The 23,618-nt window shown below is 42.9% G+C and overlaps 1 protein-coding gene across 1 annotated transcript in view; it reads right to left on the bottom strand.

Moving 5' to 3' along the window:
* The window catches only part of CCDC80 (coiled-coil domain containing 80), a 72,257-nt gene that overhangs the window by 31,704 nt on the left and 16,935 nt on the right, over positions 1-23,618 (bottom strand). The window contains exons 4-5 of the mRNA XM_075264004.1: positions 9,540-9,676; positions 7,379-7,530 (exon numbers count right to left, since the gene is read on the bottom strand). Coding sequence (XP_075120105.1) covers positions 7,379-7,530; positions 9,540-9,676 — 289 coding nt within the window. The remainder of the gene's footprint in view (positions 1-7,378; positions 7,531-9,539; positions 9,677-23,618) is intronic.

The raw sequence follows: 23,618 nt of genomic DNA, 5'->3' as shown, positions 1-23,618 counted from the left end.
TAAGGCAGTGAAACTTGTTTGTGCTTGTCATCCTAAAAAAAATGGAAATTCAGTTTGGCACGTCTTCCTTATAATCATTGACTGACAGCTGCCTTTGTCTGGTAACTTGCTTGTAAACGCTTGCAAAGGTTAAGACTGTAAGAAAAAGGGTTTAACACACTAAGATGTTGATGTGAGTGTGAGTGACAGTGAAATGACAGCCGTATAATCCGAAACAATAGGAGTCTATTGTTTTAGGCAAATATTAAGGGGATAGGGATTCATACTGTATAATAGTAGAATATTTAATCACCATATAATTAGAGAAAACAAGATATTAGTTGTTGATACTGGAAGGTGAGCACAGTTTGGAACAAAGGCAGAGTTCTCCAGATTGACTCATTACAATCTTGGTGCAGCGCCATTGTTACACTAGTCAGGTCTGTCTCTACACAATGACAGAAAAAGTATAATCCACTGATTATCTGTATTATGCAACATTTACAAATGTGTCATATATTGGAATTATTATAACCATTAACTATTGGTGTATTATAAATTGAAATTCAGAAAATCCAATGCACACTGTGCATTCAATGAAGGGTCAGAAAGGGTTCTCACTTATTTAGTTATGGGGCCTTCTTTCCTCACCGTATACTGTATTGTTGATTTAGTTTCCATGTAATACTGAGTATCTTACCATCCTGTACTGACTTGACTTTGGAAAAAAGAGATTTTTGTAAACTAAAGTGACATTTCGCTTTCCACCAATGAAATGCCAATTTTTGTATTATAAAAAGTTATACAATTTTCTCTATTTACTCTTCATGGTTTCTAAGATTGCTGTTTTGAATTATTTAGTGGGAAACAGATATGCATCAAGCATACAGTATCTGCTGGAATAATCACAAGCACGGTGTGAGGAATAAGTTCAGTGGCAGGCCAGCTTGAGAGCTGCTGAAACGCCGGAGCAGGCGGATCATTAAAGCCAACAACACGCTCATTATATGGCGTCCCAGCGAGCTGCTGAGATGCCGGAACAATCACGGGCACAGTGCGAGGAACGAGTTCAGCGGCAGGCCAGCTTAACAGCTGCCGAAACGCCAGAGCAGGCGGATCATCAACGCCAATAACACGCTCATTATATGGCGTCCCAGCCAGCTGCTGAGATACCAGAACAATCACAGGCACGGTGTGAGGAATAAGTTCAGCAGCAGGCTGAAATGCCAGAGCAGGCAAACCATCGACGGCAGCAATTTGCTGAATATAGGCGGATCATCAACGCCAACAACACGCAGACAAAGTCATGGGCAGAGGCTAGTATACTTTAAATCCTTTCCTGGCATAGTAAATTTTTCATTGTACATTTTTGTTTTTTCTTCCCTGCCTTCCAAAAGCCATATTATATTTATATATTTCTAATCATAGCCATATGAGAGCTTGTTTTCTGCAGGACACATTGTACTTGTTATTTGTACCATTAAATATTCCATAAGAGGTAAATAAAGTGGGGAGATATGTGATTTTATATTTTTAGGGTTTTTTAAGCTTTTTTTTTTTTTTAAAGCTTTTCAATTTTATAACTTTAATTGTTTTGTCCCCTAAGGGGCGTGATTCATTATACTCCAATACTTTTGTACTGTAATATAATTTATCCATACTGCATTATTATATTATACCCTGTTTAATACAAGCTATATCATCACCTTTGATAGCCTCCTTGCTGTCATGGCTATGTATTGTCCAATATGGTGTATCCATCCCAATATGCTTATACAACAGCATAGATGACTGCGGCATCTAAGTGGTCTACAGCTGTGATCAGTGTGGTTATTGTTCACGACTGTTAGCATGGGATATCTGCTATATAATTCAGCTGGCACCAGCCATGTAGGGAGTGGGCTCAGTTCGTGATCCTTCAATATATCCCACCTGACATTATGATGTACTTGAACATAAAATGTCAGGAAGGGATTAATTCTATATACTATTGGTATGTGGATTGTAACTATGTACTATTGGTCCAATTTCAGGTCTCCTCTTGTGGTCCTAGACCCTTCATTTCAGCTTTTCAGCACAGCAGAGAGCTTTCTTCCCCATTTTGTGCACTTAGGAAGCCCCTTTCTCTCTCAACTGATACAGAGACGAGACCTGTCTTAATGGTCACTAATGTTACTGCTTTTTCCCACATGTCTCTATATGACATGTTAAATGGTAAAGTGATGTATCTGCATCTTACATCTACAGACCCCTTAATCTGTGATAAAATGGCTATCAAGTTGCTCTACATCTATCTTACTCTATTTGCCATTACTTTTGGCTACCATTACAAGTGTATTAACAAATTGGTGGTCTCCTCTGTCCAGTGTTTATTTCAGTGTCATCACTGGGCAGTTGAGACCACCCTCTTGTATTGGAATGGGAATGGAAGGTGCTAACAAATAAATAAAAACATTGACAACTCAACACAGTGATGGCTGCCTAAAGATATAAGAAATCTTCGAGCTTAGAAGTCCTCTCTAATGTTATAACTCAGGTCACAGCTCATAAAAGCAGTCATGGATATCACAACTGCACAGTGCTCTCTGTCCCTGCCACGCACTCCTCATTGCTAGAGTTTTGGTAAACCACGTGACACCAGGTATTAACCCCTTCTCTACCCTAGACCTCCAAGGAATCAATCACTAACCCTTTTGCTACCCTAGGAAAATATGACATATAGTTTATGAAATGTTTGGAAACCCAGTGAAATGTTTCCAAGAAGATAATTGTGTTGTGATTGAACACAGATTTTTTGCAGATATGTTAAGTGGCTGGCTGGCACTATTTCAGTACCGAGATTATTGAATTTATTCTTCATTTGGAACTGAAATCTAGAGCTAAAAAACACAGATGTGAATTGTAGTCGCTTTTTATGACCTTACTGCAAATGATTATGTAAAACAAAATGTTGGTATTTTTGTAGCGTTTTATTACTTTTTTAATAACATTGGTCAGAATTAATTTCAGTTATGTCTGTTTTTTTTTTTTACTTCTTACCAAAGTTAATATTCTAAGTATGGAGACTGTAGGCCGCAGACTAAATATTATGTCAATCATGATGATCACAAGTGTGAGCCTGAATTATTGTATTTTAGGCACATAATGTCACATCTAGGTATAGGCCATTTTTTCTGACTAAGGGCCAGTTCACACGGAGTTAACTCGCTCACATTCTGGCACATATACACGTGTCAGAATGTGATCGCTCAAAACAGATCACATTCATTTCAATGGGTCGTTACGGGCGTATAAAGCCCATAATTTTGCGGTCGCAAAATTGCGCAGGCAAAATAACACGCGTTATACGCCCATAACTACCTGTTGAAATGAATGTGATCTGTTTTGAGTACTCACATTCTGACACATGTATACGTGCCAGAATGCGAGTGCTTTAACTCCGTGTGAACTGGCCCTAACTCAGCAATGGCATAACTAGATGCAACAATGAGTGCTACAATTGTACCAAAATTTTGTCATAAAATTCTGACATAAAGTTAGCCAACTGATAGGTGGTATAAAATTAGACACTCCAAAGGTGCAGCAGATTTATCATCCAGCATCTGCCACAGTGATAAATTTTGTGCGGTCTCAGTTCTCTCAGTTTACACAGTCCCACTATTAGTTAATTTTGACCTTCATGTTTAATTTTTCAATGAAATATACAAATACCATAAAGCATATCAAGGAGTATATGCTGCAGCCTATTAAACAGGTTGTACAGGAAAAATGTCCTTCTTGCACATGACCGCTATGGGGCGTCACTCACATACGTCACCTGTCACATCTATCTCCAGCACTCCCATTAAGGTGATTGGGAGTGCCATCCACTATCAGTCATTCCTACATTTAGCCTGGCCACTATCAGGCTGAATGGGCAGCGAGTGTTTAGGCCCCCCATTCTCAGGATAGATGGGGTCTCAGTGGTCAGACTCCTACTGTTGTGGCATAATCCCTTAATAACAAAGCTCGTCTCTCCAACCTTATACTCTAGGGCAGGGGTAGGGAACCTTCGGCTCTCCAGCTGCTGTGAAACTACAACTCCCAACATGCTCCATTCACTTCCATGGGAGTTCCAAGAACAGCAGAGCAAGTATGCATGCTGGGAGTTGTAGTTTTGCAACAGCTGGAGAGCCGTACGTTCCCTACCCCTGCTCTAGGGGAATGAGGACTCACTCCTTGACCAAGAACTGTTGTCTGTTGTGTTCAACAGTGATGGGCCGTCAACCAAACTGCCCGGTCAGTATCACCTCAGCCCACTACCTTATACTTGCCTATTTAAGAACCACCACAAGATCGACTTCATACTACTCCCTTTTTACCTCCTGGTTTTTTTTTTAGAAGTTTTAAAGTACTTGATTTGAATTTCTACCGTATGAGAAGCCACCTAGCATGACTCTACATTTCATTTATCACCATGGTGCCATATTACCATTTCAGTGTATCATTCCTCTCCTATACTTATATGCAATTTTGATATATTGAAAACTGAAAAATGATATCCTGTATGTAGCTGATGCTTGTTCTCAATAAATAAGAGAATTTATAGAATGAACTCTGAAAAATAGAAGGCAGACTGCATTTTTCATGAGAACTGCAAACTGGGAGTCGATTTCTTTTTCAGCACAATATATACCCTAGTACAGTACAGAGGTAAGTTACACAAGAACCTTTCTATAGCATTAGATGTGTTTTCCTATAAATGCTGTTGCAAGTGAAGACCAGAGCCCCTTTACTCATCTGACTAGTGGGGATGTCGGGGTCTTACCCCATCAATCACTATTGTAGTCAGAAAAAACTTTTTGAAGGGGGTCATTTTGAAACTCTGCAACTGCTTTATAGGTTCTGTTGCTGGTGGGTGAAATCTATTATGGCCTCTATCTATAGTGCTTGGCATTGCATGAGTCTCTCATATAGATTTATGTAGATTAGTCGGAATGGTGCTTTCCTGCCTCCAGCTTTATTGCATTGCTCTCTACTTCTTGGAAGCTTCTTCTTGCAGAACAACCAGAACTGCACCTCCTACTTAGTGGGAGGTCCAAATATCAATAGAAGTCAGATGTTTGTTTGTTTTTTCTTATCTCTAGTGGATGTCAAACTTCCAGACTGACAACATATGTGAGTTTTAGTATTGGAAGGGAAGGCACATATTTGTTCTTACACGGAAATGTTCCTGTTCAGAACATTCTGAGAAGACGGATTAAGGAAAGTCAAAGAATTGTGAAGTGGATAACCTTCTGTTTGAAGTAAAATAACTGCTGAACATTTATCATTGTCAGATGCAATTTGCAAGATGAAAATTTTACATTGACATAAATATATAACTTTTGTCAAGTCAAATAACAGATATCGGCTGGTGATGTACTGTTTTTTTTTTGTAAAGTGCTTCGGAATATTTTGGTGCTATATAACGAATGATATTATTAGTTATTATCAAAGTAGATTTTTAGACAAATACTACTGCTATACAAGACAAAGTGCGATGGTTCTTTATAGGTTTGGGCAGGGTACTCCACTAACCTGCCAGGGTCTTTTTGATAGTGTGTTTCACTATCAAGGTCCAAAAACGTAAATTTTAAGTAATGTCCGTTTTAATATTTGGAGACTTATAACTCTACTTCTTATCAAAACTTCTTTTTTAAACTTTTATATATTGTCACAAAACATTCAAAAATGTTGTTTTTAAAGTTTCTAGGCTTCATCCTCAGAACTGCTATCCTTAACCTTGTCACCAGAGGGAACTTTGCTGAAGAAGTCCTGTGCAGCCTGACCACAGAATTTCTTCAAAACTTGCACATCAGCATATTTGGCTTTGCTAATGGGCAAAAAGGAATTGTATTTTTGCCCCAAGCTTGTGCCTATGCATGCAATTGACTTTCTTCCTCTTGTAGTTTTCTTAAGGCCTGCTCTCTTTTTTGCTAGAACAGAACTTGTTGTAGACCATTGTAGGACCATTGTAGGAAGTGCGGACTCTGATCGCTTTTCCATCTTACGCTATATTTGCAAGCCTAATATAAACATGGACTTTGATCGCTTTTCCAACTTTTAACGGGCAGCCTATAGGTTCAAGCCCCATACACTACTGGGCCCCATCATCTCAATTTAACAAATTTTAGGACCTTGATCATTCTAAAGTCTAGACAGGGAATGGGAGGGACGACATAGGATAGGGCTAAACATAATAAAGTCATTATTATAGTGGATTTCAACTATTCACAAATAAATTGGGACAATTGCCTTTCACAACTAATGCAGGACCCAACATGAGGTGAGGCACTTTTAGACCAAATTTTAACAGACCTAACAGATTGTCAAATGTGAAGGTTGGGGTCAGCTATGTAACCGAAGCGATATTATTGGATATACTTGAATTTTGGTGACATCCCTGATGTGACTCGCTAATATTCATATGAAGTACAGTGCCTCTTCTCTTATGTTTGTTTATTTCAAGGGTTTGGTTGGTTCCTATCAGGAATGTGCACCCACCTATCATGTCTCTACTGAGTGCTGCTGGGTACCTGTTAATACTGAAAAAGACTTTGTCATATTGATGGACAGTAAGCGTATTGTCAGCAACCAGTGCCATGCTGCTGCTCCCAAAGCAAATAAAATCATGGACCGCATTAAGAGAAGAATGGGCGCTCACAAGAAAAATAGAATTTTGCCTCTATACAAATCACAGAGTTGGGTCAGATTTTTTCTTCTGATGGAGCAATTGGCATCTGTCTTTTTTTTTTTTTTTGCCTTACCCTGGATCAATTTGGTAGGTTTATAGCTTGATCTTGTTGGACATTTTTCTTTATCTAACCTTACTTATTATGTTACTATGTAGTATGGGCCTAAATACTTCAGCCGAGGACTGACACTTTTCCATTGCAAGTTTTCTGCTCATTATACAGAATCATCATTTCCCAATCTTTATATATGAAGTGAAAATACCATTTTATGTAGAGTCCTGGTATGCATTGTTTGAATGGATTAGTCAGTTTATAAAAGCTAATACAGAAAAATATTCTGTATTTCATTGAAAATTATATTTTGCCATGCTGACCTTGGGATTGTCACTAATAACTCTCTAGGAAATACTAGATCTCTAACAATGTACTGCATGATATTATTCATAAAATACATTAAAATTGATATTGCAGTTTTAAATAGCTAAAGAAAAGTTCTTTATAAATGAGCAATTTTTCGTTGAACGATTTATGTTTTGAGTATTTGCATTCCATTAGGATATACTAGTGAAATAAGTTATTCGTTTTGAGACTTCATGTTCTCTCATAGTATTCTATAAATGAATATAAAAAAGCCATAGTAAGTCACTCATCTATATTCTCTTCATAGTTTAGAGAGGCTTTACCTTGAGAGGAAACTTTCCAGTGACCTTGTCTTGTCTTCCCTTTTACATGTAATCCCATCCCTTTTCTGCTTTTCCATCTCTTTAATTCTGGATTGGAATGTATCGACGATATCAAACACGGACTTCATTGCAATAGGAACTTCATAGTATTGCTGCATGAATAAAAATGCAAATGAAGGCACTACATATAAATATATATTTATATATATATATATATATATATATATATATATCAGAAACATGACAAATTTATTTCTACAATTGAAATACCACAGGAAAATGGATTTGTTAGAGCGGAAGCTACAGTATCGCCAACCTTGCAGCATATTTAATTATAGTATTACTAGCCACAGCATATAGTTATTTCATGGTCTACCTAAACCATCAATACCAGTGTTGTAGACTCTCATCCGTGCATCTCTGGTACAGCTACTTTGCTTTCGTTGTTAAAAACCAGATCTTACAAACTGTATTCCCACATCCCTATACTGGTATTCTTTTCTGAGCTTTTACGCTGCCATATTAATGTAGGCATAGGAGCCCTGTATCAGTGTCAGTCAACAATGCTGATAGAACAAGTATTCTTGTCAGGATCAAAGAAGGCAGAGTTGCGGCTTGGCTCATTGTTGGTGATGGCTGGAATCGCTTGGTAAAAGCAGTCTTCTCGGGTCAGTAATTTGGCAGAAGTACCAATGTATGCTGAGCAGTGCTGCATTTAAGGAGAATAGAGCGACTTTCATCTAACAGTCACTCCATTATCTCTTTTGCTAGTGCAGAAAACGAAGGGGCTGAACTGGTTTAGTCTGTGTGATCACATTTGAGCTTCTCCTGGAGAAATGGGGAACACATCTCTTGTGAGATTGCCTGCCCAAATAATTCTGATAATTTATCACTAAACCATCACAAACAACCTCCAAGACAATATTGGTACTATCACTCTATGGACTGGAAGTGACTGAGTAATAGGTCTACGGGGCAACGCTAGAATCCATACAACCCACTGCAATGTCAGGAATGTGACTTCCCCCTCCTCAATTAGTTGACAGTTATTGGGCTATTTTCACTGAGATACTGTCTTCCTAATTACATTAGGGAAGACAGGCTTGCACATTCCAGTGAGCGCCCTCTATTGGTTTGCAACACTGAGGCACCTGACTTCCTAATTACATCATGGAAGACAGATTTGCACATTCTTCCTATAGTAAAGTGAACTGTAATAATGCAAACATCAGTACAACAATTTCTAATAGAATAGCCTGAAATGACCAGCAGTAGTGTCATGTCAAAGAAGCACCTATATAGTAGAATTAGATGTCAGAAAGCCACCACCGTTACTGAGAGAAACTTTGCCATCTTAGACTGCCAGAAGTGGCCCTATATAAAAGGGGCACGGGACTACTTACAACACCACTGGCTGATTTAGAGCTGGACACATTTCCACTGAATTGCTATGGAATAGGAAAAATGCCAGTTTAAGTCTATGAACTACAATTGCAAAGTCAATGGTAAAAGTTTTATTTTTCTAAAGAGATTCACTAGGGCTTTGAAAACTAGGCAGACAAAAAAAACTACTTTTATAAAATGTTACAAATCACTTTAGATGTCTAAGTACTTTAGAAAAAAAAACCCTTTTATTGTTCCATTAATATGATGCTGTAAAATACAACAAAAGGGCACTCAGCGCCTAAACACTAAAATGGTCCACTTGTTATTGTGTTACACCTTGGTGTTATAGCCTGGTATTGGAATATATGGAATACTATTCCTTGCGATTTGCTGGTTTTGACCTTGTAAATAACTAGCAGTTTTGGCCTTTTGACAAGAATTTCCTTTTACCCACCAGCGAATTTTTATCTTTGCACACTGTGGAATGTTAAACAGTACGTCTTTTATTACGGAGGTGGTATGCCATCTATGACATGGTACAGGTTATGTTAAAACATACCTCCTGCAGCTGGGTAAAGTACACTTGAAGATCTACTTGAAAACCATTATACGAAATTCTGATACATCTAATGGATGTAATATAAAGGTACAGTATATACATGTGGTGGATTTTTTGTGTACATTTGTGCATTCATTTGAATTGACAATGACAATTTCCGAGTAGTCACATCATTACAAAATAAATTCTGGTTATCAAACATAAACTACTACTTACCTTAACCCTCATGTCTAAATCAGTCAGTACCATGAAGAAATCATTGTAGGTCATGCCATAATCTTTTCTTAATTCTGTGATCAGTTCATGGTCCAGCAGATCATCATCTCCGATTACCTTCATTGGTTTTTCATTATCTACAACAATAAATGTATAAAAATATTAAGATTCCTCTTTTATCAAATAATAATACAGTGAAATGCGATAATGTGGACATTAGTAACTTGTCTACTAAAGGAGTCAGAATAGTTTATCGAGAATCATTCTGATGAACAGGCCATTCACAGTCAAGCAAATGTCCACCGAATTCAACACTGGTGTTCAGTAGAGATGAGCGAACACTAAAATGTTCGAGGTTCGAAATTCGATTCGAACAGCCGCTCACTGTTCGAGTGTTCGAATGGGTTTCGAACCCCATTATAGTCTATGGGGAACATAAACTCGTTAAGGGGGAAACCCAAATTCGTGCCTGGAGGGTCACCAAGTCCACTATGACACCCCAGGAAATGATACCAACACCCTGGAATGACACTGGGACAGCAGGGGAAGCATGTCTGGGGGCATAAAAGTCACTTTATTTCATGGAAATCCCTGTCAGTTTGCGATTTTCGCAAGCTAACTTTTCCCCATAGAAATGCATTGGCCAGTGCTGATTGGCCAGAGTACGGAACTCGACCAATCAGCGCTGGCTCTGCTGGAGGAGGCGGAGTCTAAGATCGCTCCACACCAGTCTCCATTCAGGTCCGACCTTAGACTCCGCCTCCTCCGGCAGAGCCAGCGCTGATTGGCCGAAGGCTGGCCAATGCATTCCTATGCGAATGCAGAGACTTAGCAGTGCTGAGTCAGTTTTGCTCAACTACACATCTGATGCACACTCGGCACTGCTACATCAGATGTAGCAATCTGATGTAGCAGAGCCGAGGGTGCACTAGAACCCCTGTGCAAACTCAGTTCACGCTAATAGAATGCATTGGCCAGCGCTGATTGGCCAATGCATTCTATTAGCCCGATGAAGTAGAGCTGAATGTGTGTGCTAAGCACACACATTCAGCACTGCTTCATCACGCCAATACAATGCATTAGCCAGTGCTGATTGGCCAGAGTACGGAATTCGGCCAATCAGCGCTGGCCAATGCATTCTATTAGCCCGATGAAGTAGAGCTGAATGTGTGTGCTAAGCACACACATTCAGCACTGCTTCATCACGCCAATACAATGCATTAGCCAGTGCTGATTGGCCAGAGTACGGAATTCGGCCAATCAGCGCTGGCCAATGTATTCTATTAGCCCGATGAAGTAGAGCTGAATGTGTGTGCTAAGCACACACATTCAGCACTGCTTCATCACGCCAATACAATGCATTAGCCAGTGCTGATTGGCCAGAGTACGGAATTCGGCCAATCAGCGCTGGCTCTGCTGGAGGAGGCGGAGTCTAAGGTCGGACCTGAATGGAGACTGGTGTGGAGCGATCTTAGACTCCGCCTCCTCCAGCAGAGCCAGCGCTGATTGGCCGAATTCCGTACTCTGGCCAATCAGCGCTGGCCAATGCATTCTATTAGCCCGATGAAGTAGAGCTGAATGTGTGTGCTAAGCACACACATTCAGCACTGCTTCATCACGCCAATACAATGCATTAGCCAGTGCTGATTGGCCAGAGTACGGAATTCGGCCAATCAGCGCTGGCTCTGCTGGAGGAGGCGGAGTCTAAGGTCGGACCTGAATGGAGACTGGTGTGGAGCGATCTTAGACTCCGCCTCCTCCAGCAGAGCCAGCGCTGATTGGCCGAATTCCGTACTCTGGCCAATCAGCACTGGCTAATGCATTGTATTGGCGTGATGAAGCAGTGCTGAATGTGTGTGCTTAGCACACACATTCAGCTCTACTTCATCGGGCTAATAGAATGCATTGGCCAATCAGCGCTGGCCAATGCATTCTATTAGCGTGAACTGAGTTTGCACAGGGGTTCTAGTGCACCCTCGGCTCTGCCACATCAGATTGCTACATCTGATGTAGCAGTGCCGAGTGTGCATCAGATGTGTAGTTGAGCAAAACTGACTCAGCACTGCTAAGTCTCTGCATTCGCATAGGAATGCATTGGCCAGCCTTCGGCCAATCAGCGCTGGCTCTGCCGGAGGAGGCGGAGTCTAAGGTCGGACCTGAATGGAGACTGGTGTGGAGCGATCTTAGACTCCGCCTCCTCCAGCAGAGCCAGCGCTGATTGGTCGAGTTCCGTACTCTGGCCAATCAGCGCTGGCCAATGCATTCTATTAGCCCGATGAAGTAGAGCTGAATGTGTGTGCTTAGCACACACATTCAGCTCTACTTCATCAGGCTAATAGAATACATTGGCCAATCAGCGCTGGCCAATGCATTCTATTAGCTTGATGAAGCAGAGTGTGCACAAGGGTTCAAGCGCACCCTCGGCTCTGATGTAGCAGAGCTGAGGGTGCACAAGGGTTCAAGTGCGCTTGAACCCTTGTGCAGCCTCGGCTCTGCTACATCAGAGCCGAGGGTGCGCTTGAACCCTTGTGCACACTCTGCTTCATCAAGCTAATAGAATGCATTGGCCAGCACTGATTGCCCAGAGTACGGAATTCGGCCAATCAGCGCTGGCCAATGCATCCCTATGGGAAAAAGTTTATCTCACAAAAATCACAATTACACACCCGATAGAGCCCCAAAAAGTTATTTTTAATAACATTCCCCCCTAAATAAAGGTTATCCCTAGCTATCCCTGCCTGTACAGCTATCCCTGTCTCATAGTCACAAAGTTCACATTCTCATATGACCCGGATTTGAAATCCACTATTTGTCTAAAATGGAGGTCACCTGATTTCGGCAGCCAATGACTTTTTCCAATTTTTTTCAATGCCCCCGGTGTCGTAGTTCCTGTCCCACCTCCCCTGCGCTGTTATTGGTGCAAAAAAGGCGCCAGGGAAGGTGGGAGGGGAATCGAATTTTGGCGCACTTTACCACGCGGTGTTCGATTCGATTCGAACATGGCGAACACCCTGATATCCGATCGAACATGTGTTCGATAGAACACTGTTCGCTCATCTCTAGTGTTCAGATCTCCAAAAGCCTAACTTGTCTCTGTATGGCTGGGTCAAAGGACAGTAGATTGTGATAGTGCCATTGCTGTGTAAGGGAAACAGAAAAACAAGGTTCCATCAAGCAAAAGAGCAAATATTGTTTTACTGAACAGTGGAGAAACCTTATGAATCTAGACTGCTGTTGTACCATTCAGGCTGGTGAAAGTGGGCTAATGCTTCCACGTTGCGGAAAAGTACCTTTTTTGTTGCACATTTTGCTGTAGTTTTCTGAGCCAAAGCCAGGAGTGGATTGAGCAGAAGGTAGAAGTTAAGTGCCCCCCCCCACAGTTAATAACATTATCTGGTGTGTATGGAGGGAGACTATTACCTAGTGTGTGTGTGTGTGTGTGTGTGTGTGTGTGTGTGGGGGCACTTTTAGGGAGTGTTACAGTTATAGTTCCCCCCAAAGTTAATGACATTGCTAGTGGACGTGTGTGTGGGAGACTGTTTTCTGTGGGGGGCACTATTGCCACTATATATAATACATACACAGTAAGGGCACCCTTCCCATCTCCATAAATTCAGTTTGGGATATTGAGAGAGCTCCCTTAATAAAAGTATAGGTATTGCAGTTATGGCTTATAACTGAGTGATGGTCCCCCTCTGCCCTACCTATACTTTATACAGGAGCTCTCTCCATATCATCCCTAATTGAGCGAGGGCCTTGTCCTACCCATACTTTCATTAAGGGAGGTATCACCCCAACCATGCCCCACCACTGAAAACCCCACCTTCCAAAAGAAAGTAATGGGTATGGCTAGGTTCACACTAGCTCCAAGCTTTCCATCATTCGGGTCCGCTGGGGGGCACCTAAAATGGAGAGCCTGTGCATTAAAATAGAAGTTACCTGTCACGGAGCAAAGGTATACGTCTTCCTCCGGATGGTCTTTTGAATCAACACGGACGCAAGAGGTCGGGAGACAACAGCAATTTATTGTAATCCACAAAGTTAGTAGCCGGCGGCGGTCACATCAACCGTAATAACAATAAGTCCACAGAAGTCACAATCCAATGATAACTTTGGTTCCTTGGTCCTGTAACTAAATCCTGGCTCTCTGCAGAGCTGTGCACAGGCCGGCTAACACATACTAACTGCAAGCTACAACTATATACTAAGACTGTTACACCTATATCTGTGGGTGGGAAGGGCTGAGTCACAGATCCTTCCCCCCTCACCTATGCCAAGGAGAGCAGACTCCCTGTCTACTATGGACAATGCACCATCCAACATCTTCTTGGAGACACTGATCAGATTATCTCCACCCATTGTCCTCACTGTTCCTCACTAGTTAGAGGTATTTGCATACAATGTGCTCACACACTAGACCCCAATCAGCCAACTACACATTGATGTATATAACAGGTTAGAGAATACATTCCACATGAAATATATATTACACATTGCCTATAGTATAGACTCTAACCATCCCGTGACAACCCCTCCCCCTCTCAAAACATGTGCATGACACAATTGGCCTACACAGGTAAATTGGGGAATGCACATCAGTCTCTATAGCTCATATGTCCTCCTGCCGGGATAACCCATCTGCGTTCTGGTGTTGGTTCCCTCGGCGGTACTGAATGGTAAAGTTGTAGAGTTGAAGGGCTGGCATCTGGCAGAAAATCCGGTCGATCCATGTTGGCGTCTCTCTGAGCTTGGCTTCGGGTCACTGCTCCCACAAAGTGGCACTGTAGATTTCCAACATCGTTGCCTAACAGAACATCGGCCGGCAGCCCGCTCATCACACCAATTGTGCATCGTTTTGGTCCATAACCATAGTCGAGTTCCACGGTAGCTTTAGGAATACGTTTCCGAGTACCTCCTGCCAACTCGATAGAAAGGCCAGGGCCCTCCTCTAGGGCCTCGGGTCGAACCACTCGGGGGTCCGCTAATGTTAGGAAAGCTCCCGAGTCCCGGAATCCAACAACTGTTCGGCCATCCAGTAGGACCTCCTGCAAGTGCTTCCGCTGAAGGTTTGCGGGATGTGTGGCGGAAGGCTGAATCCCATAGACCCCTGGAGGTGGAACAGATGGGTCATTCATGGAGTCATCTGGAAATGGGGCCAAACTTTCAGTCCTAGGGGTGGTTCCCAGGTAGTGAATAGGCCGGGATGCCACGGTGGCCCGTGCCCCCATGTTAACAGGGCAACTAGCTTGCAAATGTCCAGGCCGCCCGCACCCAAAACATCTGCGCTCTAGCATTCTTCCAGTAGGTCGTTGTCTAGGGACAGGGTTGTTCATAGCTGGAGGCCGATGGGCTGGGGCAGGGGTAGAGGGGGAATTGTAATCCTGAGGCCGGGCACGAAAGGTGGGTGGCTGGATGAAGGGTGTCTGGCGGACTGTGGTAGTTTTCCGCTCCTCTGCAAACAACCTCTTCCACTGCGGCTTGATGGTCAGGCCCTCATCTGCAAGGGAAGCAGCTTGCTCCACTGTGGCTGGGTTCCGTTCCAGCACCCACTCACGGATCTCAGCGGGGCACTGGGAAAAGAACTGTTCCTTAAGTATGACTTGGAGGATCTTATTGACTGTGACAGCCTCCTCTCCTTCTAGCCAGCGCTTGCATGCTTGCTTCAACTTGTGGGCGAACATGTGGAAGGAGCTTCCCCCATTGTAAGACAAAGAGCGGAACTGAACTCGGTAGGTCTCTGGAGTGACTGCATAATACTTCTGCACCGCTCTTTTAATGGCCTCATAGTCCCGCTGATCACTAGGGTCCATGGCTCTGAGAGCTTCCGCAGCCCCATCTCGTAGGTGCCCCACCAGATACCGGACCCAATCCTTCTCTGGGACTTCCATCAGGCGGCACTGGTGTTCGAAGTCCTGAAAATATCCATCAACATCCCCAGCCGCTTCATCAAAGGTCTTGAAGTGTTTATGGGAGACATATGGTGGTTCTCTCACTGTTGGGCTGGGGGTCGACGTTTGATTATAATTCCGCATAGTTATCTCAGCCATTCGCATTTCATGCGCCATTCTTTCCTTTTCATGCGCCATTCTCTGTTCCTCCTTCTCCGTTTCCTGAGCCCTCTGTAATGCTCTACTCCTTTGCTCCGCAGTTGCTCCTAGCCCCAGCACTGCCAACTCCTCCTCATACAAAACAACCCATCTACTCTTTTGGGTCTGTACCTGCCACTCCCGTATCTCTACTGTCTCCTGGGGGCAGCCCTCCTCATGGTCGCTTTGCAGGGTCATCTCCTCCAGTGCCTCGATCAGTTGCTCTTTCGTTCTTCCCTGATAACTCAGGTTTAGTTCCCGGGCCCTTACTTGTAGACTTGCCATAGTCCAGTTCCTGTATTCTGAGGTTGTGGCTCCATTAATCGCTGGGCTGCTGTAGTCCATCTCGCTGTCCGCTGTTGATCCCACTGCTGCCAACCAGTTGTCACGGAGCAAAGGTATACGTCTTCCTCCGGATGGTCTTTTGAATCAACACGGACGCAAGAGGTCGGGAGACAACAGCAATTTATTGTAATCCACAAAGTTAGTAGCCGGCGGCGGTCACATCAACCGTAATAACAATAAGTCCACAGAAGTCACAATCCAATGATAACTTTGGTTCCTTGGTCCTGTAACTAAATCCTGGCTCTCTGCAGAGCTGTGCACAGGCCGGCTAACACATACTAACTGCAAGCTACAACTATATACTAAGACTGTTACACCTATATCTGTGGGTGGGAAGGGCTGAGTCACAGATCCTTCCCCCCTCACCTATGCCAAGGAGAGCAGACTCCCTGTCTACTATGGACAATGCACCATCCAACATCTTCTTGGAGACACTGATCAGATTATCTCCACCCATTGTCCTCACTGTTCCTCACTAGTTAGAGGTATTTGCATACAATGTGCTCACACACTAGACCCCAATCAGCCAACTACACATTGATGTATATAACAGGTTAGAGAATACATTCCACATGAAATATATATTACACATTGCCTATAGTATAGACTCTAACCATCCCGTGACATTACCCATGGACACCTGTGGACTCCATAGATCCGTGATGATGAACCTATGGTACACGTGCCAGAGGGAACACTCAAAGCCCTCTCTTTGGGCATGTGTGCCGTTGCCCCAGCCAGGGTCCTTGATCGCTCACTAATGGGGAATCTGGGAAAGCTGTGCTTCTTTACACATATTTATGTAAACGCACATACACCTGAAAACTATCAGTGTACGCTGTGGGACCACGGCTTACACTGTCAGAAGATTGTACTTCTGCCCTGATGCAGGTATGATGACATCATTCATCAGCGCCTGCTTTACTGTGGAAGAAGGCCACCCGGCTGCTCTGTGTGGGAGTGCAAGTAAGCACAGGAGCATGTTATACTGTATGAGGGGCCGCTGTGGAGCATATAATACTGTGTGGGGGCCAGTGTGGAGCACATTGTACTGTCTGGCGGCCCTTTACTATTTAAGTCACACAGGATCTGTTTTATAGCACTGATATTACAAGCTATAATAATATTGCACGGTTACTATAAAACTGATTCTGTACAATGTAAATAGTGAACATTAATTGTTCAAAAGTACCAAATACAGACTAATACCTTTCAGTACAAAGTTGTTTTGTATCATTGAAAACTCTGTAAAGGCCCACTCACAGGACTGTATTTTGCAGGTCCATAACTATCCGCAGTTGTGGATCCACACAATATTAAGGTTAAATTGCTGTGTTGGCACTTTGCAATAAATTAGTAGGTTTTAGGTTGCAGTTTGGGAACTTGGTCTCAAAAAGGTTCACCATCACTGCCATAGACTATAAAGGGATCTGCTGGGTGGTCATTGAGTTTTCACTGTTTTTATACTCAAATCAGTTGAGAGAAAAGTTCACCATGCTTACTATTAAAAATACTCATCTTTCACAGGCTTTCACTGTTTTAGCCCAACAAGGGGTGGGACATGGCTGGAAAGGGGTGTGACCTTTCAATAAAAAGGGAGCATGAAGTAACACGAAACAATGTGCACAAAAATCACAGCAAAATTCTGGTGCAAAATAATCCAGTGGTAGTATGAATTTAGACTAGATAATCTCATACCTCCCAACCGTCCCGATTTCCGCGGGACAGTCACGATTTGGGTGACATGTCCCGCGGTCCCGGTTGGAGGGAGGTATGTCCCGATTTCAACTCAGATCTGCGTCCAGAGGACGCAGATCTGAGTTGAACACATATGCGGCTGAAGGAAGGAGCTGAAACAGGTCAGCTCCTCGCTTCGCCGCTGCCCGCGTCTCTCCCTGACACATGCGGCTGAAGCGGCTCGTGTGCTCGCTTCGCCGCTGCGTGTCTCTCTCGCTGACACATGCGGCTGAAGCGAGGAGCTGACCTGTGTCAGCATCTCGCTTCGCTGCTGCTGCCGGCTCCTGGCTTGTAGACGCGATGTGACAAGCCAGGAGCCGGCGGCAGCGGCGAAGTGAGGAGCTGACACAGGTCAGCTCCTCGCTTCAGCCGCATGTGTCAGTGAGAGAGAGACGCAGCGGCGAAGCGAGCACGCGAGCAGCTTCAGCCGCATGTGTCAGGGAGAGACGCGGGCAGCGGGGAAGCGAGGAGCTGACCTGTGTCAGCTCCTTCCTTCAGCCGCATGTGTCAGCGAGAGAGGCGGGCAGAGAGATCGGCGAGGGAGCGGAGGAGAAGGTAAGTTTAATGTGGAGGTGGAATGTGAATCTGGGGGCAGATGAAGGAGAGGACGGTATGACAGTGGGGGCAGAGATGGAGAGGACGGCATGACACTGGGGGCAGAGATAGAGGGACATGAATCTGGGGGAAGAGATGGGGGACATGAATCTGGGGGCAGAGATGGGGGGGCATGAATCTGGGGGCAGAGATGGAGGGACAGGAAGCTGTGGGCAGAGATGGGGGGACATGAAACTGGGGGCAGAGATGGGGGGACATGAAACTGGGGGCAGAGATGGAGGAACATGAATCTGGGGGCAGATGAAGAGTGTATATGAAACTGGGGGAGAGATAGAGGGGGGACATATAATTTACGGGTGACTGTAGGAGGATTATACTGTGTGCGGGCACATGAAAAATTAACGAGTGGGTGGAGTCAACACAAAAGTGGGCGGGGCTAAATTTGCCGCGGCGCGCTACACGCGCCGCACATTTTGTCCCTCTTTCGGTTCTTCAACAGTTGGGAGGTATGTAATCTAAAGCTACAGAATATTTATCATTCACCATTGGCCACTGTGGTAAATGTAGAGTATTTTGAGACTGTCTGAAAATTTGAAAGATCTTTCGAGTTGTGCTGTGCGCAAGTTGTTATTTTTAAACATTTTCCAGCATTTTCCTGCCTGACATCTTAAGGTGATGTTCACAACTGCGTTGGAACCTCAGGGGCATACCGTGCCTTTTCCACCAGTCTGTTAGTGTCATATGATAGATCCCTGTCTAACTTTCTAATTTTCTGTTATTATAACAGAACAGTAAAATGGAAAACCTGATGTAGATGTGAACTCCACTTTAGTCTGTTGCAGATTCTGGTGTGCATAGTAATATATTTCCTAATGTTTGTCGCTGCCATTGTATATACAGGAATTTCTTTGTGTTATTAGTGATGCTTTACTTTTGAGACCCGCCATATTTTTCCAGTCATCATATCTACATCCTTTTGCAAGGAAGCAAATTTTAAGTAAGTATCAGAAGTTCACAAAAATCAGCCATGCTTCATTTAAATGACTCAACAACATATGAGACTATGAGGTCATTGTCTAAGCCATGACTGAGTTCATCTACCCATCATCTACTGTGGAATTTTCCCCTGAGACACTGACACATTCCTAAACACTGTTGCACTGTTATCCTTGATTGTTAATGCATAGTTTCCATTCATTCCATAGAGGGGAGATGTTCTCACACTATACCTTGCACAAGTATTAGGAAATACAGATCTAAATAGGTCGGCATGATGTTAAAGGGAGCGCCCTCTATAGGCTTGCTTGACTGAGACTCCGTCTTCCTAATTACATCATGGAAGATAGACTTGCACATTCTCAGTCAGCGCCCTCTATTGGTCTGCACACTTGAGGCACTGGCATCCTAATTACATCATGGAAGTCAGATTTGCATATTCTTCCCATGTACCTTTGCAGTGGAGCGCTCATGGCTTAATAAGACTCCACACACCTATATGGTGTTCTCTCCTTATGGAGTGACGATATCCCCTTGACCCTGTCTAAGCCTCTCACCTCTGCCAGGTCAGTCCTCTCTGCACCAAGCTGACGAGATGCAAGTACATCGAAACAGCTATCCTTGGATGAGAAGACTGTATCTGATTAAATCCCAACATCATTGCAAACAACCTGAGAAGGTTGGCATGATGTTAAAGGGAGCGCCCTCTATAGGATGTCTTGACTAAGACTCTGTCTTCCTAATTACATCATGGAAGATAGACTTGCACACTCTCAGTCAGCGCCCTCTATTGGTGTGCATACTTGAGGCACTGGCATCCTAATTACATCATGGAAGTCAGAGTTGCATATTCTTCCCATATGATATAGGAAGAGATGACAATCATTATCTTTCTCTGCTTGGTATATAGAAGTATACAGACTGGGTGGAATGCTAATGAATAGGAACATGCTGTGTCTTTTTAATGTATCTCTGTTCATTGTAATTTAATAAAGCATATGCTGATTTAGTCTCTTTGAAACAACAACTCACCAGGGGATACAGAAAATGAGTGTAATTTAATCTCACTGAATGGGGTGAAAGTACAGGAATCAAGAGAAAGGTTGGGTCTCTAGGGTACTACAAATGCTATGCAAGCTCAGCTATCAAACATTTGCTTTACAAAGGTCAGGAAGAAAATCTCCAAAATGAGAAGGCATATGTAATATGAAAAAGCGAATGATTTCCTGATCTGAAGCAACATAGTAATAACTACAACAACAACAACGATATCAATTATCATTACCGTAATTATTAAAGAAGTTGTCCAGGATTAGAACATTTCTTCTCGAAAACAGCACCACATCTGTCCATGGGTTGTGATTTGAATTGCAGTTTATCTTCATTGAAGTAAATGAGGCTTATTATCATTACCAGTTACAGCCTGTGGACAGATATGGTACTGTGTTTGAAAACAAAAGCAGCCATGTTTTTTTTTCCTGGACAACCCTTTTAATGTACTTTACCCACAAGACTGGAAGTGAGTCAGGCTAGCACCATGTCTGACCTTCAGTATTTTATAGGTTAAAGGCTGCTACCAGGAATGGCATGTATATGTTAAGGTGCATTCACACGATGTCTTTTGGCTCGTAATTTGGCACGTAGACACCGCGGGAGCTTTTGCGGGCCGTATACGCTTACATTGATTTCAATGGGAGCATGGATCGTATATGCGGTGCTATTTTGCGGCCGTGATTTTACAGCCGCAAAATCACGGCCGCAAAATAGCACTGCGTATACGATCCATGCTCCCATTGAAATCAATGGGAGCATATACGGCCCGCAAAAGCTCCCAGGGCGTCTACGTGCCAAATTACAAGCCAAAAGACATTGTGTGAATGCACCCTTATATAATCTGGCACCTTCTGACACTACAGCAGGACAGCTTCTTTAGATATGATCTAAATAAGTCCAGATTCTCACCACTTTGCCATTTTTGAAGGATCTAATGTCGGTAAAAAAATGGACACACGTCTATTTTTGAAGGCCATTGTGTATTAATTTTGCATCCTTCTCAGTTCCGGTTTCTAATAGCCGAGTGTCATCTTGTATCCAATTTTTAATAGGCCATTTCATTGATCTTCCCCAACTAACTGATTCATTTTTATTTGCTGTACCTTAGATATCAATCTATTTTACATTTGTTGAAAATGGATCCATTAATTTATTTTAGGTCAAACCAACAAAGATAGAGCCTGCACCATGTACTATTAAAAAAAACAGTCTGTGCATTGCTGTATTTTCACATATGAATAAGGTCTAAGGCCTCAATCCACAGTGTGATTGGGCTTCACGGTGACCCTGAGACACATGATGTCAGCCTTAGGCCAGAATAGAATGCCAGAGACCACTAGATTACCAGGAGAGGTGACTATAAAAGTTTGATATTTTTACTCACCTTCCCTGGGCCAGCTTCTATTGGAAAGGGGCCTCTTTCCATTAGTGATGTGGCCAGGCCTGGCCCTACCTGGGACAGTGGGCCAACCCACCACGACCTTTGAGTGAGTCAGGAAGTAGATCAGTGGATCTGATGTATATGTCCAGCGTTGGATATATAATATGCAGCTCCATTTTAATAATATTTCCTAGTACAAAGTAAGTATGTATGCTAAAAAGATTTTATATATGGTAAATTCTAGCCGCTGAATGAGATCCATAGATAGCCAGCCATAATTATTGACAAGATCAGCAGAAATGACATTTTCCCTCAATAAACACTTCGCACGCCTCTCTGTTTGTACAGCACCATAAATGAGGGGTTTACTGGTATCCCGCTAGAACTGTAAAACAAAACGCGCAGTGTTCACAGGTAAACACAGAACACATATTCATCTCTATTCTGGGATGTGAAGACATTATACAGAAATGGCTGGAGGTTTGGTACAGACACGCTCTGCCAGGTGGTTGAGTTATTATGAAATATTTTTGCATAGAATATTCTTTCCCTAATAGAACATTTTGTGCTGTGAGATGTAAGAAATGATGCTAGTTCCCTGAAATTACCTGAATCTTACTATATTATCTAACCTATGACTCGTGCACAATATAACATTACAGGCCCATAGTAAGATATATAGACCCTAGTAATGGATTCCCTAGTGAGTGATGTGTATTTGCCTTGGAGTTAGTGATGTGGCCTCCAGTCTTTTCAGATGTCTGCGGTTAAACTGACAAATAGAGAAAATAAAGAAATTCGATATTTATGCGGCTGTTGAACAGATCAAAAGAAAAGGACCGGCGGGCGCTAACCTTACTGATTTTATAATAGAAACGTTTGGTTTAAATATTTCTGTCAGCATTTCTGGAAAATATATTACAGGGAATTGGTTACCACAGATCAACCCTCTCTTCATATGAAACCTCCTTAGAGTCAACCGCTAGATTTCTACATCAGGACTAGTGCAGACCCTGAGATGTCATTTATGGATTTTTTGCTGCCGTATATGCAAACTGATCACGTAAAAGGGGTTCTCCCATGACTCCCCTTTATTCTTACTTTGAAAAACCTCAGTCAGATGGTAATAAGTCTATTCATTGTGACTTCACTCATACCAAGGAAGCAATAAACTGCCACAAAAGTATAGGGACTCCTTGGGCTCCAATAACTCGGTATAAAGTACCCCTATATGATTTTATGGCAGCAACTGTAATCCGCAACGTTTATTTGCTCAATCCCATAGATGTAATTTGATAGACAAATAGAAAGCTGCTTTCTACTGAGCCCCATTCTCTGCTGGGTTCTTGTGTAGTCACACAGATTTCACATATGGCATGTCCACTTCCGATCTGAACAATTTTATGTATCACTAAGGTCACACATGGAAAACTAACCATAACTGTAACCTCATTACAGTACTGTCACCCAACTAATAAGAACTACAGTAGAAACACAACTGACTTCCCTTAAAAGAGTTTTCCTGGCGAAAATTCTTTTTTTTAGATCTATTAGTGCTATTAATTGGTTAATAAGTACACCCAAATAACTTTAGCATTGTTTTAAGTGATTTCTGTGTTTCTCTGGGATCTTCAGACATCTCCTGCATTTGTTTACTTGGTGTAGCTTCCTGTACTAATATCCTACAACTAGCATAATGCTTTGCTCACTCCACCTCCCTCTCTCACCCCCTTACTCCACCTCCATGTCTGCCTAGCTAGCCTGCCTACTAATAGCCCTTCCCAACTAACTAACTCCTGTGCCGTAATGCAAAAGCTGTAACAGGGCCCCTAATAATAATAATACCTGCTTATATAATACCAGTGTCTTTATATACTGCAGAGAAGCCTTCAGGGCCAGGTAGAAACTGCTAACTCTGTACCCCCT

The sequence above is a fragment of the Leptodactylus fuscus genome, chromosome 2 (genome assembly GCF_031893055.1).
Source record: "Leptodactylus fuscus isolate aLepFus1 chromosome 2, aLepFus1.hap2, whole genome shotgun sequence".
NCBI classification, from domain to species: Eukaryota; Metazoa; Chordata; class Amphibia; order Anura; family Leptodactylidae; genus Leptodactylus; species Leptodactylus fuscus.
This window is presented reverse-complemented; position numbering and strand designations above follow the sequence as displayed.